A 19,036-nucleotide genomic window follows, 5' to 3' on the forward strand; every position below is an offset into this window, starting at 1 on the left:
TATTTTTCAGTCAGTGATTCAACACACTCTTGCTTCATCATCTGTCTCAGGGCCTCTCTTCCTATTAATTTCCAAGGTTTCTTGATTTGCATAGTTTTCATGCTCCTTCTCTTCCCCCTCCTTCCCCCCACCATGTTGGTTTCCTGACTCTTCAGGAGGAAGAGAGACCACAGCTTTGAGAAATGGCAGAAAGATAATAGACAAGCATGTTCACTGCATCTGTAGCTGGAAGATGGGCACATGGTGTGAGGGTGATCTCTTATGTGTAGGCATCGCCATAAGTGCAGTTCAGTCAGGGAAATGCTTCCATTTCCATGTTGAGGCAAGCTTAGAGACTCCACTAAGTCTTTTACATTTTAGTACAGCCTCATGCCAAATGAGAAATCTGTAAATTATAAGGCTGAGTCACCTTTGATCACTGAATGCTAGGACACTCTGGTGCTGCCCACGTTGGCACAACTTCCCTCTAGGCCGGGAGTACCTTCATCACTGAAGTATTTTTGGTTGTACCCTTCCACCCCTTTTGACTGCAGCTAGACTGATGAGGCATTGTTTCATTGTAAGAAGCATCAAGGGTGAGCCTGCTACTGGCAAAGTAACCACATCAAAGTGCCTGGTGTCACCACTCTACATTCAGGACAACGAGACTGATCTTGGGAGACTTTGTGGTAGTGTATATGTTCACAGACCTTGCCATGTCCATCTTAGTCATCTCAGAGGCTGCAATATTGTCTTTGCTTACTTCAGGCCCTGTTTTGAAACCTACTGGTGATGTCTATACAGTTGGAGTGTTTTGCCCCAAGATCAAAACCTGTGCTCTGGGACTTTGCTTAGTTGGCCTTTGAGACCAGCTGTGGTACTATGGCTTTGAGATGGTACCCATTTGTGAATGTACCAGGGCCAAAATCAAGAGACCTCTAGGTCAGGAGTCTTCATTCAATATAGTTTCTGTGAGCTTGAACTCTGTTTTCCTGTTGTCTAGCAATGGTGTGGCAAACACCTTACATAATTGCCTCTGCCTTTAACGTGGTCAAGAAAGTATTCCCCTCTGAGGATGTCTGTCTGTTTCACAGCTCCAGTATGGTGATCGAGGCAGTGATGACTAGAGGAAAGACTGGACAAAGTCTTTTCTTCCAGAACCTTAAACTATATTTGTGCCATGATTTTATTTGTATTAAGGGTGTACTATTTTGCGGCAGCAACCCTTCAGTTTGTCGAGTAATAGGCTTTCATGGCCAAAGAATCACTCAAACTCTTCTTTTGAGATCTTTTCCAAGGATAAATACTAAAAAGTCAAAGTAGTGCATGATGATGTGGACATGTGTGGTGCAAATGGGTCCCTTTATTTGTCCCACCCCAAAATAGCTTGCTTGAGCGTTAAAACAAAAAACCGAATTTCAGCTGGGTTCATTTGACATCTCTCAACTAGTCATGAAATAAAGACACAACCCTCTGCAACCCCTTGTCGTCAGATTCATGGGAAGTTTGATGCTTTCAAAATTTGGATCAAAAAGGCCCATATTAATATTGTCTTGACAAAACTTACAAAAATGCCTTTTTAGCCAGGTCATTTTGCTGGTGGAAATGACCAGCTCATAAAGAGTGACAGAAGTTTAAGCTCCCCTGTGTCTGATCCACTTAATACCAAGTTTGACAAGGATAAGGTGGTGCTATGATTTCATATCTGAGATTCTTATCCAGTACAAAAAGAAAAGGAGTACTTGTGGCACCTTAGAGACTAATAAATATTCAGTACAGTGACAGTTCTACTTAATAAGCCTATGTATATTCTCACCTGGGTAGGCATATGGGTGTAGAAAGGCCTTTCTCTGGTTTACTTTGAAATGTTACTTGAAGAAGACTCACTCTTGAAGTCTATCCAATCTTTGTTTTATTTGAAGACAATTTGCTGTGTAGGGTAATGACTAAAAGAGCCATGTTTAAGTGAGCCACTTCTGGTGAGTGGTGGCGGCTCACTCCTCTGCTGTTACTCTTGCCTGTAGGGGCTATAAAACCTGATATTGGCCTGATATTGGCCCATATAGATATTGCCCCATTTTCTGCTAAGTTTCTCAAACCAGAAATGAGAATTCTGCAAGATATCTTAAGAGAAACAGAATAGCAATTTAAATAATTTCTTCCTTGTTTCATTATTTGGCAATAACTATTGTTCTTACTGGTCTGCTCTGAAAATCAGCTTTGGATTTCCTTCACTGTGGATGAGCAGTTTCCCCCTTTTCCACTTCTGGTGATTTATGTACTAGCATGTTTCAGAGTAGCAGCAGTATTAGTCTGTATTTGCAAAAAAGAAAAGGAGTACTTGTGGCACCTTAGAGACTAACAAATTTATTTGATGCATCCGATGAAGCGAGCTGTAGCTCACGAAAGCTTATGCTCAAATAAATTTTAGTCTCTAAGGTGCCACAAGTACTCCTTTTCTTTTTTATGTACTAGCATGTGGCTGTAGTATTTTGAGTTGCAAGTATGTGGGAATGTTTACATTAAGTTTTTTAAGTATTTTAAAAAAATAGAAATATTAGGCTTTTGGAAAACATTTAAAATGTTTAATATGTCCTAGGGCCTCAATTCTGCTTACTCTCATATGCAAAATTGCTGTTAATTTCACTTGGGGTGTTTTGAGATTCTGATTGCAGTATTGAACTGAAATTTCCCTTCAAAATTACTTGGATAAGTAGCTGGAAAACATTTTGCTTCATTACAGAGTAAACGTTAAATAATTTTTACAAAATGATATATGTTGTACTGAGGATTACAGCATTAAGAGAAATTTTAGATAAAACAAATTGTAAGACCTGTTTGTTATATTCTAAAAGAGCATTCTTCAAGTTATATTTGAAAGTGCCTTTTTTCATTCTGTAAAAACTGTCTGTGGATTGGAAACTTTCATTTTGCAGCTTTATCAGATGATTCTTCTAAGCTAGTTTTGGCATTATTTTGTAATCTGGTCTCCAAATATGCTGCTGTTCACATACATACTGCTCTTCTCCGCTTTACCAGACTTGTCCAGTTCCCGCATGAATGCACCCTCCTTGTTTATATTTACTTTTAGAAATCAGAGGTCATCAAGTCCAGTCCCCTGCATTGAGGTGGGACCAAGTAAACCTCATCATCCTTCATTGGTGATTGTCCAACCTGTTCTTAAAAACCTCCAATAATTTTGCTGGATGAATTCAGTGCCCTAAAAACTTCTTTTTTTGACTATTAAAGAGCTTCAATGCTTGCTGTCTTAATTTTATTTAATTACAGAGTATTTTGTAGAAGATAAGTACACAGTAAGTGTGTTAGAGGTGTCTGGTTTAACTCTGTACTTTGGTTAAAAAGAAAAAATGTATTCTACTCAGGTGTGCGTTCACAGTGTACCAAAGCTGGAGAAATTTGCCTCGCAATACCTGTAGGAGTGGCACTGTGCCATTTGCCTCATAGCTCCTCCTCAGGCTATATAAGGGCAGCAGCACCCTGTCTGCTTCAGTTCCTTCTCACTGCCTGCTGCTATAGTTGCACCACTCTTAATGGTGTTTCTTCACACTGCCCCTTTTTTCTGTCTTTGAGAACTTCTTGTAAATAGTTTAGTTAGTTGTTTATTCGTAGTACCTTAGGTTGGCTAGTTAGGTTATTTAGCTGTAGTTTCCTGGTGGAATTCCTTCTCCAGGATTTAAACGTAGCACCACAAACACATACAATGGGCAGTTGTGAATAGTGATACCCACACGTTTTTTGTGCCTGTGAGAGGGGCATATTAAGGATAGGTGCTCCTTCTGTACATCCTTTAAGAAAAGGACACTGCTGGCATGGGATTTGAGACTCAAGCAGCACCAATGGAGCAAGCTATGAGGCCTATATCGTCAAAGACGCTACAAGCTCCTTGGCCACCGTTGAAGCCACAGCATTCTGATGTTCCTTGGCAGGACTCAGAGCCTGCCTCTAACAGGAGGGGAGATCATTCCCTTTCCTTGAATCCACCAAGAAAAAGGACCCATAAATTGGACCATAGCCACTCCAGATCTTGAAGAGAGCTGTCGGTAATCTGTGCTGATTGGCACTATGGCTCCTTGGGTACCTGTGAGAGAGCTGGGCCGTTGACCCATTCCCTAGTACCATGACAATATCGCAAGGCTGTACCGTCTACTCTGGCACCGTACATGAATCCATTACCGATGACTTCGGTACCAATGATGACCACATCCCTAGCCTACTGGGCAACGTCAGACCTATTTTCCCTCTCGATCCCAGGTTCTACAATCACACAGGAACACTTAGCAGTCATGACTTTATCAGTAGTTATGGCACCGACACCGTCCTCAGTACTGCACTTGAGCCTAGCTACCCTAATGAGACTAGTGCCAGAACTGGTAATGACCTCAGAACTGGGATCTCTTTCAGGGTGGTACCAAGTGAGAACGTGTTGCCCTGAGCAACCTTTTGTGCATCAACTTCTCTACCAACGTTGAGCCGATGCAGTCAACATATTGGATCTCAGATGAGGCTGGACTGTGGTTGGCTCTGCCAGAAATTACCTACTTCCATTGCTTCTTGGATGACTTTGGGGATTCATCAGGGTCGAGTTTGAGATCTTCATTCACTTTCCCTTCATCCCCTAGATGCTGGTATATGGTTTGATCTGGGGATATGTCTGGTACTGATCACACAGTAGATATAGGGGTACTCAGCCTGCTACTTATTGGCCACTGATGCCATGGAATCCATGGGACACTCCATTCCTTTAGGTCCCAATCTTCAACCCACTCTAGGGTAAGATCACCAAACAAACCTCTGGCACAGCCACCCATGCTGCATAATCAGCTGGAGGATGCTACTTCTGAGCAGGTACAGCCTGACTTAATTGGACAGAGTATAGTACTGAATCAAGAGCAGCCAGCTCCTCCTTGTCACTGGATGATGCCATGGCATCAGACATTTTCTTTCCAGTGCTGGAGGATTTCTGGGCATATCAAGACCGTAGAAAGTTGACCTCAGTGTTTGGTATCCAGGCTGAATTTGTGCAGGAAAACATGCACAAATTAGTGGGAATTCTCCAGTCCTCATACTGGGGAGAGTAGCTCTCCTGTTGTACTTTACAAAACATATTATGCAACCCACTAAGTGTTAGTGAGGTGTAACTTTGTAATTTCTAAAATATAGGTAAATAAGTTTAGGAGTCTTCATGTACAGTACAGTCTTATCTTTTTCAATGTTAGTTCAGAATTGATACTGCAATATCAAAGATAGCTTTTCTCTCAGATGCAGAATAGAATGCATACAGTTTAATTCATACTGCAGTATTTGAAAAATACAAACTTTCAGGTGCTAGGAAATAGCTGTGTAATATATCCCAAATAAGTGCAGTTAAGAAAGTAAGTGTGTGGTATTAAGACTGAGTGACTTCTGAGTCACAGAAATATATTGTATTTAGGAAATATAAGGAATTCTTTTAAGTTCAACTATCTACTTCAGCAGCAGTCATCTCTCAGTAGTGTAGTTAATACCTTGATCTGGATCATAAGACCCAAGTGGCAGATGTCCATGTCTCTGTTGTATCAAGAAAAGGGGGTCAGTTTCTCAATAACAATGAAGTAATTACTAAGGATTGGAAAAAGAGTGAGGAAACTAGGTTAGACTAGATATACATGTTCTCTATTACTACTTATCCTGTATCAATCGCTGTTGCAATTCCTAAAGTTTCAATTTTTTTTTGTGTATATACTTACTTTTCAAGTTGATTCCTGGACAGGTTCAAAATGTTAAATATCTCACAAAATTAATGAGTGAAACTCAAAGCTTTCCAGATAAAGTGAATTTATAATGCAATAAAAGCTCTTGAGAAATCTTTCATTATAAAGAAATTTTCTCCAGGGTTGGATCCTCTGCTCTTCACAGCAGTAACTTATAGATCTTTCTGTGCACCCAGCAGAGCTTAGGTTTCTTTTATTTGCAGGTGTGAGGCTAGAACTGAACGCTCCATCTGCTAGTGCATTTGCTGGACTGATCATTCCCTCTGTGGTGTCTCTGCCTCCATGAGGAAGAGATGGTTTTTTATGTTCTCTGAGAGACATCTTTTAGCAAAGGAGACTTTTCATTTATCTTTTCCAGGAATTCTGCATGTCAGAATGGACAGCAGTTCTTGGAGCGTATTCACATAGCAGGAAAGGTATTTCCTCCAGTGGGGTTCTGTGACTCTTTTTGTCAGTCCTTCAGCTAGTGGCTCAGCTGCTTCCGACTTTGATGCACAGCGGCTTATGAATAATCCAGGGATTCAGCAATTTATAACATCTGTCAATGGTTTGCCTCCTTTCAGGATTACAGGCATACCTCTAGTACAGTCCCTTTCTTCATTTCTCTGTAAAATAACTTGGTCTCTCCTTGGAGACAGCGGCAGAACAATTTTTGAACATCGTCTGCTCTCAAGCAGAACCTGTTGCAGTGAAGTCATTTAGAACTTTTCTGACTTGTCCACTGGCAGGACAAGCCCTGAGACTTGAAGATCTTAAGTCTGATGAATGTAACAGTGATTTTCATAGTAGCAAGTAAAGCTTCAGTAATTCCTAAATTATGTTTTGAAGGCTGCTCATTATGTGGGGCTTGTGGCAAACCTACAATTCAGCTATGAATTTAAAGTAAACAATACAAACCTTTTAAATTAGTTTAACAAAATGCTTGTAAAGATTTATTGAGAGCCGGTAGTCCAAAAAATAGGGAGCAAAAATATGTGGGATTTTTTGTTTAATTTTTAAACTGCTGCTAAACCTATTGGTTCTTATCAGTTTGTTTATGGATTGCTAGACACAATTACTAGTCTTGAAATTATTGACAGCTTCAAAAGTAATCAAAAGAACTTCTTGCCCTGAAAAAGATACAAAATATGTTTTACCAATTATCCTCCAGATTAATACTAAATATATCAATCTTATTTTGGTGGGTTTTTATAGTTCAGTTGATGTACTGCATTCACTTGTAAAGGTCACATTTTTATGTTATGTAAGGCAATAATATAGACCAGTAGTGAGCGTGCAGTTGAGACAGCAGAAGGCACATGCCTACAGAACATCATAGGTCTTTTCCAAATTTAATTTCTTTTATTAAGTTTGTCCCCCTCAGACTAAACACCACATTACTGTACTTTCAGATATATTGTCCCATTAGTCAGAGATTCAAAGGGTAAAATGTTAATTTTAAATTTGTCAACACTTGGTATGCATCTCCACAAAAATTGGTTATTTTATATTTGTTTCATTTTTCTATAGAGAGAAACATAATGGGATTTTGCAGATCACTTCCTTAGTATTTTGACAATGTTATGAAATGTAACACCAAGACTTCTACAATATTAACTTCAGCTAAACATTTCAATACAGTGGGGCATAGATTAGGAAATACAACAATTCTGTATCTGTTTTGGACTATTTAATAATTTAAACTAATAGAGTTCCTTTCAGTTTTCAGTGCTATAAGATTTGAAGTGGTCCACATATAATTTACTCTGTTCAGATTACCAGTGTAAGGAATTAGTTTGCTGTTAAACTGAAACATTTCACCAAAAAAAGGCTTAAACTACCAGCATAATCTGATGTAGGTGTATAATATACATTTATCAGTATGATTTAGAAAAACTTGTCATCTATTTGTTCAGCTACTTATGCTATGTTTTCAAATTTGGTAGTATACAATATCTTTTCTTGCACAATTGTGGTTTAGAATTTTTGCCAACCAGTTCACATTAAGTGAAATTACTCTACTGCTAAAGAAAATATTCTAATCTGATATGAACCCATGTTAAATTGACTAATTTAATAATTTATAAATGGAGTAATAAACTCTGAATTAAAAGCCTATACTCTGATCTGGTTTCTTGAACCAGTCGAGCAAAGTTGTTTATCAGTGTCCCTATATGAGAGAAATACTTATGTAAAATGGAAAAATAACAAGTAGAATTACATTAATTTAATTTAGATTTATTTTAAACTGATATTTTTGGGCTCATTAATTTTTTTTTACTATGTATAAATAGAATATAATCACTTACCAACATTTTTTTAATCCTATTTATTCTTTTAGTCTATGAAGTTACACATCTTAAATGTAGAACCAAATTCTCTAGCAGTTTGCCCTATAAATTTCAGTTGATCTGGAAGATTTGAATAAACTTTAAAAAAGGTATAAGAAGCTGATAATCAGTCATATCCACTTTGCATACAGAATAAACTTTCTCCAAACAAAACATCTATACTTTTTTAAAGCATTATGATTTGTTATTAATTTTTTTTTATAGGATATGTTTTGGAGTTGCAGACAAAATCTCTTTGATGAAATGAAGAAGAAATTTTCACAGGTGACAACTGAAGTCAACTATTTAGAGTGATAACCAAAATACATAATAACAGCATGATACACTAGCTTTTTAACATTAACATGAATTACTTAAATTCTTTGCATGTTTTATGGATTTAAAAAAACTCGTTACATGCAGTCCTAACAATAGAAGCTTTGATATATTTAGTTTCACTGTTTAATTGTATATTGTCCCTTACAAGCATCTAGCATGGCTCTCATAGTTTGGAACTATTTAATTGTTTGGATCGTTTAATTGTTGATTAAAATTTAAAAGCATGGGTTGTAAACACTGACTCAATCACCTAGAATCCTATATCTAACACAATAAATTAGAGACTTGTGGCTCCTAAGTGTTGCCTTTACAGTGTATGCTTTTATAACTTGTCCACAAACTTGAACTACACTGTTTGCTCAACCCAGCCGTCTAAAAGCTTACAGCATAAAGTAATAAGTACTTGTCATCCTGAATAAAATAAAATTTATTTTTATGCACTCTCAAACACCAGTTTGGGATTGATGTGTTTATACTCTGAACTCCCTGAGCCACCACTAGTGCCCTCTGACTCAGGTCCTCTGCAGGAGAACCAACTGTGCTTTGCTAGTTGCAACTTTCAGTCTTCCAATGAACCAAGTGATAGATACATAGTACAGGAGAGAGGGGAAGTTGTGGGATGGAGAACGGCCAAGAGACTGTTCTGTGGGTTATTGAGGAGGGCACAAATGGGAAGGACAAGTTGAGGACTTTCAGCTGGCAAACTGCAAAGTGGAATTAGTAGCTCTACTCCTGACACTCTGCCTGTGATTGGTGATCACTTTTAACCATGTGTTGCAACACCTCCAGAGATGCTAGCACAGCAATTATTGGAGCTCAGTTTATTAGCCTACATTTTTCTAGGTGTTTAACACTATTAATACCATTAGCTGGCTCTTGGTCTTCAGCTTTTCCTACAAGTGGGAGTTAATTGGATTACTGTGTATGCTCCCTGTCCTATTCCATGGAGTCAGAACTCATAAGTGTAGGCCGGGCTGCTTGTACAAAATTGGCCAAGGCCAAAGAAGTCAGGGAGATGAGCCACTCTCTGCTGTCCTCCCTGGCGCAAAGTGAGAGAAAGTTCTGTAACTGCCAGCTTGGTCATTGTGGCAGTCAAGGTTCAGAGTATGGTGCTGAGTACTTAGAGAACATAGTGGATAAAACCCATCCTAAAAACAATCACTACTGAAAATCATTAAATTTGAAGTCATTGTTTTCAACTGTGAACCTTGGAGGGGGGAGGAGGAGGAATGGACAGTGAGGGTTTTTTTTCATGGGATTAAAATAAATCAGTGTTGCTGTACAGTTTGGTCCCATGGTGCTCTATTGTACATGGTGGCCTGTCACTATCCCTTTGGGATTATAGCTAGGCTGGTGAAGCCACATGATCCCTGATGCCTCAAACCACACTGAACCTGCCAGTTAGATGAATATGGCTAGCTGATGCAGTGGATGAAGTGAAAAGAGCTGGGTATCAGAGTAGCATAAATCAGTTGGAGCAGTATTGTCCTCCAGAATAGCAATCCTATTCTGTGTTGTTCTCCTGATACTGCTTTATCTACCACAGTCTATGAAAAGCTGGTATTCTGCTGAATTCCTTTATTCTTTCTGTTGTGTGTCGTTTACATTCCAGCACAGTTGCAGTCTGCTTTCTCCTCCTCGGAGAGTTCAGTCCATAAGACTGGCTTTCTCCAGAAAGGATGAAATGAATGAAGTGTTGCAGATTTGCTGGAAAATATGCCTTCTACCTGTGAAGAGCATGTTTTCATGTTAAGTGTTCCACATTGAAGAATGCATCCAGCATGTCTACAGACTATAGAAATTAAGCTTCCCAGTCTGAGAAAATTCACAATGGAAATTCAACCCACTTAATGTAGAAGTATTGCTTACTCTTTGACACTTTCTATTATAGTGCTTTATTAGTGATGATTTAGAAAGATGCCTCAATCATTATTTGGAGAAGGCTACAAAAATCACATCAGCATTTAAGGTCTCTAGTATCTATATTGGTATTGTGTGATTTCAGGCACTCTGGCTGTTGCTACAAGCCTCCGTCCGTCATATAAGGCTCAGTGGTATAGACCCTGTCCACAGAGAGTACAGCTGTGAAGCTGTTATTTCAGTTGCTTGCATGTCTCTCACTTTCATGTATTACAGTGCCATTTGTGTGGAAATAGAATTATTTATCAGGTCTTGCCTGTAGCTCTCCATCTAGCAGGAAAGGACCATTCTCTAGGAGATGATTTTAAGTCATAGGTTACATTTTCAGCCTGAGTATAATTCTTGTTTACCTGCGATGTCTTCATCCACCAAAAATTGGCAATATCTCAGCATGAACCTGTTTGCCTTTGAGAATAATATGCTTGTTCTGTAGTGGGCAGACATCTGGGCTTCTTGACATGAATTTGCAGGAGGCAAAATCGTGTGCTTTCCACATTACAAAATTCAGAAGACTGGTTACTATGGAGACTTCTTATCCTCTCTACACACCGCTCACTTTGGTATGGTCTGTTTTTTAAATATGATTTGTTCCTTAGTAATCTGGAAGTCCAAAACCTAGAAATAATTTGAGGGGATTAATTTTAGTGTGTCAGTGGATCTTTGGCTTTCCAATTCTTATACAGTAACTGTTGTTGAAACACAACATTGGAAAATGTTCTGTCCTTTGCGCTTTGGGGACTTTGTGACCCCGTTCTCCGTGCAGTTTTCTTGCTCTTCTCTAGTTCAAGAATGTTTTTCTCCTGTTTTATTTGAGATAGAATAAGTTATTCCAGTATTTTTTCCAGAGATAAAATGGTGTGTAGAGCAATATGTACTAGCATCTTTTTAGCCAAGATGATTTACCCATTTCAAGTCATTCAGCATATAATTCCTGACCTAAATCATTTTACAGTGAGTTTTGAAAAGGATTATGTTCTTGAAGGTTCAGAAGTTTTTTAAAGCCAACTCCCAAGATTGTTGTAGGTTGCAAATCTTGTGTTTTACTGTCTTAAGAACCAATAAGGTGGTGAGCCACTTTTCTTGATTTGGTTTTTTTCTCTCGTCTCTTGGCTGGAACTTCGGGATGGCTGTTTTAGGCAATTATTTCTCTACCCCTTGACTTCCCAAAAACAAACAAACAAAGCCTTCTCATTCCTTGTTAACAGGATTTCTGCTATATAGATTCCGTAAAGCAGGTTTAGTATTATAAGGAAGAAATAAAGCAGAATTGTGAAGCCAGTTATGTGGATCATTTACTACTAAACCATTGTGTATATGTTTTTATATAATAGGTTTTTTTTAATTTAAAAATGAAAGAGCAAGACCACTGCAGATACAAGTTTGCTTATGATAGTTGAGTCCCAATTTTTATTAATGTTGCGTGCCCTATTTATTTTATTTTAATAATAAAAAACATGTCAGACTGTGTTTTGTACATTGCAGAACTTAATTATGCAGGGATAAATGTACCTGAACTACAACCTTGATAACTTTCACTTTGCTACTGAACACATCTGGTAATTTACATTTTTCAGCGAAGGTTTAGTAGAACTGTTGAGTTCTCATATTCATTTGTTATTTTTACAAAGCATACTATGTAAAATTACTATGCTGTAAGGTTAAACCTAAACTACACTGATTAAATGAGCAAAGTACACTTGATACAGTCTCCTTTCTTTTATTGTTTGCTTTCTAATTGTAAAATTCAATTTTTCTTGAAACATATTTAATTTCTAGTACTTTAAAACTCTGATTTTTGTGTGTTTCTGATTGACTGATTTTCTAAAATATGTAAAAACATACATACATAAATGTGAAAAGACTAGTTAGGATATCTTTAGGAGTTTCTATAACATAAAAGCTCTACCATAATTTAGCTAGCATAAGAACTGAAATTACAGAAGAACCTTATCTAGCACGTGCCATGGCATTTAACATTGACTTTATTCTTTCCATGCTTCTAAAATAAAAAATTTAGATTTAAATTTGCAAAGTGTAGCAAAATTTTATTTGTTGTTAAATTGTTAAGGTGTTGTTACCTTAGAGATACGGGAATTTTTTTTTTAAATCTCTCCTTTTAAGCTACTGAATAAATTGCCTGCTCTGATTTCAGATAGAAAGCGCTGCTGATGAACCCAGAGTGCTGTGTATAATACAAGATATTACCAATTCTAAGACTGTGAATGAACGTATCACTTTAAACCTGCCAGCTTCCACTCCACTGAGAAGGCTATTTGAAGATGTGGCCTCCAAAGTGGGCTATGTTAATGGAACTTTTGATTTAGTTTGGGGAAATGGAGTCAATGTCACAGATACGGTAATGGCAAAAAAAAAAACATTTTAAATATTTTAAGGAAAAATATTAGGTGATAAAATGAACCTTTGTAAAAGTTTGTTTTGTAGAACAGTAGTTGTACAAAGTTTTCAAATATTTCCCTTGTATCTAGTTCCTATAGTGATCTAAGACCTGGGAAAATTTGTAATTAATCACAACCAAGCAAGTTAATGATGTTACTAGACTTAAATCTGAATTTCTTTGTGTTTTTGTTGATTTAGTTTAGACTATTTTGTACTGTCAAGTGTATTCTAGAATGAATAGTTACTGAACAACTAATTGACAAGTTCTTAATATTGTTTCTACATGCTAGAATTGCTTGTATTTCAGTAGATGCATGCAAGTTATAGCACACTTGGAACTACTGTCACCAGGTGTATAAAAATGATTGTATTTGATCCATTGTATTTCTGAATCAGTCCTATAGACTAATGGTTCAGCTCCTGAATAAACTGACCAATTTGTAAATATTTATTTATTAACTATTTTGATTAGGATTTGATTTATGCACTGGTTTCTCTTGAAGGTAGTTCTTTCTGAACTCCTAAGTTTGATACTAAAAGCTCCTTATTTCATAGATGGCAAGGCTATTTTCTTTTTCACTGTAGTATGATAGGTTATTTGAAGCGAGAGAGAGAGAGAGAGAGCTTATTGAACTTGTTTACAAAATCTTTGATTACATATAAATGTGTCTGATGTTTTGTTCTTACAGACTCCTTTGGAACAAACCAGTGATAAATCTATTCTTGATGCTGGTTTTGAGGTAGGGAAGAAAAATTTTCTACATTTGACAGATAAAGACGGTGAACAGCCTCATATAATGACGGTAAGCCAAAATTGATATATTCACCACGTTTATATTCCTTTCAAGCTTTACCAGAGGGAAAATGTGTCTGCCTCATTCTTATGACAGGATTACATTATGGTTCTTTTTCTAGCCCTGTATGTCATACTAAGTCTCTCAAAAAAAACTTTGACAATGCAACTCAATTACTTGTATTACCTGTTTGTGTATTAGAAGTAAAAATACCAGTGATAAAAAATAGTATTAGTTATTTTCTGTTACTGCTTGATAAACTTTGTTTATTTAAAGACAGTTCTTAACAGAATGGACTTAATAGTATCCCACTAAGTGTAAGATAGTTCTGCATACCACATAGGATCTTTAGCAGCAAAGGTGTAGCTACAACGTCAGTTTTGTAGGCTTGCATTTTTATTTATTTAAAAAAAAAAACAGATTAAACACAATAAAGGTTTTTACAATAAATTGTGGACTGCCACAAAAATATTTGAAAGTTCCTGCTGAGTGAATTTTAGAATTCAAGGAAGTGAAAATAGCAATGGTTTATGTGAGCCAGGCATTGGGTAGGCTAGCTACACAAAAGATTTAATATGCTGCTCTGTCAGCGTTTCCTCATCCTGACCTGCTGAGGCTTTCTTGAGCAGATTGTCTTTTATGCCAAATTGGTTTTATAGTATGAACAAATATGTTCGGGATAAGACCCTCAAACTTGCTCTTTTGTGACCAAAGTCAGAATTTGAATCCAGACTGGACAGTTTTTGTTTTGGAGGGAAATGGGATGGTGGAGTGTCCAACAAATTACTGCTGGCTCTTAAATTGTTTTTGTGTTTAAGTATACATGTGTCCGAAACGTTGGATTGCTGCATTTAAAAAACAGGAATAAAAATTGTATGAAGATTGATTAAAGGGTTACCAACAGCTACATATAATAACTTCCAGTGATTTGAGTTTAACAGTTAAACCACAGAAATGAAATGTGACTTAAATCACTACCATACAGGCAGTTAAGTGCTCTTACTGGAACTGTCATCCTTATTCCACCGTGAGCCTATGTTATGATGGGGATCTCTGAATAGGGAGAATTGGTAGCAAACACCTATATTTAGGTTGCCTGATGCTGTCTACTATACAAGATTCTTGCAGACTTATTTTTTCAGAAACTCTGATGTCTCAGTTGTTTCCAACTAGCTTTTGAAATTCAGCAAGGGGAAAGACCTCTTTCTAGGGACTTGTTTCACATAAAATTTAGTTTTGTTTTTGTTGAGACAAACTGTTAAAAGTAACTATTTCCCTACTGTCATTTGTGTTCATCAGGAAAATTTCTGGCAGTATGTTAGAATAAAAAAACTTAACTCTACTCTGGGGGCTCCACACATGGAACAGGAGCCAGTCTCAAAGCTCCCTTGGTAGAAGTGTTTGCTGCGGTACTACAGGTTCAGGGTTCAAATGTATGTATGATAGGGAGATTGTTACAGTTGTGCATAATATAATTTGTTTTAGCTCTTTCCTAAAAAAAAAAAACCAAAATAACAAAATCCACATATTTAACCCTGACAATTGCATACAGAAATGTAGTAACATTTTTTATTTGCAAAACTACTTTAGTTGGCAAAATCAAATACTTGAATGTTAGGAAATGCCTGATTTATGATTGCCTGTGCAACCTTAATTTTTTCCCCCTTGTATGCGTATGCATTACAATAATCCTTAATTACAAAGTCATATACTGTTGTTTCCACAGGACACTTGCCTCAGTCGGTGTACAGGATGGACTCACAAGGGGACAGAACTAAGGTTACAAGGGCAACTGTAAATCAGGCATTTCATAAACTTTGAGTGTTTGACTTTACAACCTAACTGATCTTTTAACATAGGCTCTTTTGTATGAGATATATATTAGCTGAGTTTTAACTTCTTTTGTAAAAGTTAGTTGGGTTAAGTAAATTAATTTTTACATAAAAATCAATGTATTCATATTTTAGGAATTTGGTACGACAGATGATGGTAATCAAGAGAGGTTTATAGGTCCTCTACCAAGAGAAGGCTCTGTTGGTTGTACCAATGATTATGTCTGTCAAAACTACTCGTACTCTTCTATCCTGAGTAAATCAGAGACAGGTATGGTGTTTTGTCCCACTTTGTTTTAACCTGTTTAATAAAGGCAACACTAAGTGTTAGTTAATTTAAAATAATATTAAAACTCTTCTTAAGTAAGCAGGATCTTAATTTATTTTGAAAAGGAAAGAGCTATTTATTTTAAACGCATTAAACTGTTAGAATATTTTTTTATCTACTGTTAGTTCTTACCGGAACTGTCCTTGGGAAAGGGACAAAAGTATCCCCTTCTTGGTCTATAATAGGATTGCAATGTATGTGAAGAAATGTTCCTTCAAAAGCAGGTTTTTTTAGTGGGTGGTTGGGGAGGGGATTGCTTGGTGCCAGTGTGTTTTTTAAAGTTTTAATCCACAACTACTGTTGAATTTCTTGTTGTTCCCAACACGCCACCTTCCCTAGACCCCAATTTATAATTTGGTTTTGACAGTACTATTTGTGGGATTATAGTACATCTGTTCCCTCTTTCTCATGCATTTGTGTTTTCAGCTGGTAGTGTAAATCATGCTATAAATGCAAATGGTAATCGTATGTTGTCCTTTTATAGGCTATATCTGAAACTTTTCTTGTGACTTCACTGAGATCAAGTGGTATGATAAGGCTGCAGTAAACAGACCTTCTTTTCTCATTAGTAGTCCGAATTTAGGACTGTTATTGACCTCTGGTGTTGAATACCATAAGACTGATAGGATGTAAACATTCATGTTATGGCAGTCCTGCTGGTCCAGATTTTTTTTTATGTGAGGTTAAGAAATTGTGCTAACTGATGTCAAATGTCTTTTTTACAAATACAGTTGTGGTAGCTAAATATACGGTAAGAGAACAAATACAATATAATGCGCGTATCCCAATTTTGAACTCCTTTCACAAAAACTCCTGTTCATTGCAAAGGTTGGTTGCCTTTTGTATTATGAGAAGGGAACTGTACCCAAGTATTCCTTTACACTTAAAGCTGCAGAATACAGAATTAAATGTCATAAAAGCAAATGTCCAAATTCATTTCTCTGTCACTGTATGCAGCAATATATTGAATTTTTACTTTGTCCCATATATGTTACATGGTTTGGAGAGAACTGGCCTTAATGCCACTTCAGATGGTTTTTAATTTAGGCAAACGTTTCACTCCCCATCTCCCTTGAAACTAATTAAACTTGTTACTGAATTTAGTAGTAGTTTGTAGCTATTTTTTATGCGGTGGGGAGAGAGGAGATGAGTAACTTTAAACATCTTAGAGAGGGACAATAAAGGCTATTGATTTGTTATTAATCAGCACAAAGTGCTTTTCAGATGATGGCTTAAGGCAGGGTTGGCCAACCTCTGGCTCCAGAGCCACATGCAGCCCTTCAGAGGTTAATGTGCGGCTCCTTGTATAGGCACCAACTCGGGCCGGAGCCACGGGCAACTTTCCAGTGTGCTGGGGGGGATGCTTACTGCTCAACCCTTGGCTCTGCCATGGGCCCTGCCCCCACTTCGCCCCTTCCTCCAAGGCCATGTCCCTTCCCGCCCCCTCCCTTGAGTCTGCCACACCCTTGCTCCTCCCACTCCCCCTCAGAACCTCCTGTACACTGTGGGAGGCATGGGGAGGGAGTGAGAGGTGCTGATCAATGGGGCTGCCAGCAGGTGTGGGGGGAGCTGATGTGGGCTGCTGATGCATTACTGTGGCTCTTTGGCAGTGTACATTGATAAATTCTGGCTCCTTCTCGGGCGCAGGTTGGCCATCCCTAGCTTAGGGAGTGATTACTACGGTTAAAGTTGCTATTTTGCTTTTAATTACACCAAATTGTGGACTGTTTTCAGTCTCAAGTGTAAATTACCTTCTTGATGGAAATCATTTAAAAAAAAAATTAGGTTATAGCTTCACATGTGCCCACGTAAGTAGTACCTAGTAAACCTTGAACATTTAGTTTAATATTAATGAATGATCTTTTACAATCTCATTAAAATATACTCATGTGGTTCAAGGAAATTTTGAGGAGTTGAATGCCAAATGACTTTTTTACTGTACATCTTTAATACTGTCCCAGATTGAGCAATAATTAGTACAACAATTCTTGTCATGTCTTCACTTTTTTATGGTGAAAAATGTGGTGTTTTAATGACAGTACCTGCATGTTGGTGATGGTAATGTTGCTTCTATAATCATTGTTTCTTGTCAGTTACATATTAGTTTTCTTTTGACAGGTATGGAAACTGTTCTGTGTTTCCAACCCAAACTCTTGTTTGTATATTTTTTAGGCTATGTGGGATTAGTAAATCAAGCAATGACTTGCTATTTGAACAGCCTATTGCAAACACTTTTCATGACTCCTGAATTTAGAAATGCATTATACAAGTAAGTATTTGTTTTATATAAACAAGATTGTATCATTAATATTGACATCTTAGAAAACTAATGTAATAGACTTCTGTCCTGCCATAGATATGCAGGCATGGCATGTTAATTTCTTTCATGTTACCTCTCTTGTATGGAAATGCGAATGCATCTAAACTGCAGTGGCTATTTTAGGTGTGCAGGGAGTGCAGTTGTTTCCAAGGTGGGTAAACATAAGGAGCAGGGGTTGTGAGGAGAACAAGGAAGGAACTTGCCTCAAGAACAAATTTCTTCTCCTTTTTTTATTCTAGATCAGGTTCAGTTACTTGGCTACCTAGAATTTTAACCATGAGGTGAACCTACAGCTGTTCTCCGTTCGCCCTTGTTGTACTCTCCCTATGCACGTAAAGCCAACAACACGTTTTCTTAAGTTACATCTACAATCACCTTATTTCCAAATAAAACCCCTTGCTCTTTTAAGTAGTGACTTTTGTGCCCAGGAGGAATCTTTCTTGGCAACTGGCCTATAACTGTGGAATGTGGCTCAAGAAGAAATCAGAGTGACCAAGAACCTCTACGTCTTCAAGTCAAAATAAAATAAAAAGTCTTCAGCTTCCCTCCAATAACTTGAGCAAAATCACATGTTTAAGAACAAACACCCCAATAAGCCCTAAAATTCTAAGGAAATGAGGGCAACACAGGGATCTTCTTGTGTCACTTTAATTTGTAAAGTGTTTGGATACCATAATGATGGCTGCAGTATAAGATCCTATATAGATAATGTCTACACATTTTTGCCATTAAATGACACTTAAGATGTTTGTTTGTCGTGGGTAATTTTGATGTAAGCATCCATCTGTGACACAGTAAAATTTGTTTTATGATCATGCTTTCCCCCCTAAATGGAATGAATGGTTTCTTTGCATGGAATTGTTTGATCTTCTCTGGCACATTATGTACCACACGGTGAGCCCTGGGCTAGGATGGTTTTCTGCTGTGGTTAATGGACATCAAAGGTACAAAACAATTTCTCCAAATGTAGATGGAAAAACCTGTTAAATAACAATAGTAGATCTTGTCTAAAGGTCTAGTACACCTATAGCCAAATCAGGCATGCTT

The 19,036-nt window shown here is 37.4% G+C and overlaps 1 protein-coding gene across 5 annotated transcripts in view; it reads left to right on the forward strand.

Annotated features, from left to right (window-relative positions):
• USP47 (ubiquitin specific peptidase 47) overlaps nucleotides 1-19,036 on the forward strand; it is a 95,071-nt gene that overhangs the window by 11,200 nt on the left and 64,835 nt on the right. For 3 of the 5 annotated variants that reach the window (XM_038405151.2, XM_038405150.2, XM_043516718.1), the window contains 4 exons: nucleotides 12,471-12,674; nucleotides 13,405-13,518; nucleotides 15,477-15,612; nucleotides 17,842-17,938. In XM_038405151.2, coding sequence (XP_038261079.1) covers nucleotides 12,471-12,674; nucleotides 13,405-13,518; nucleotides 15,477-15,612; nucleotides 17,842-17,938 — 551 coding nt within the window. Of the gene's footprint in view, nucleotides 1-8,284; nucleotides 8,345-12,470; nucleotides 12,675-13,404; nucleotides 13,519-15,476; nucleotides 15,613-17,841; nucleotides 17,939-19,036 lie in introns of those variants that run through there. The other 2 variants (XM_038405149.2, XM_043516717.1) reach the window with 2 other exon arrangements.

The sequence above is a fragment of the Dermochelys coriacea genome, chromosome 6 (assembly GCF_009764565.3).
Source record: "Dermochelys coriacea isolate rDerCor1 chromosome 6, rDerCor1.pri.v4, whole genome shotgun sequence".
NCBI lineage: Eukaryota > Metazoa > Chordata > Testudines > Dermochelyidae > Dermochelys > Dermochelys coriacea.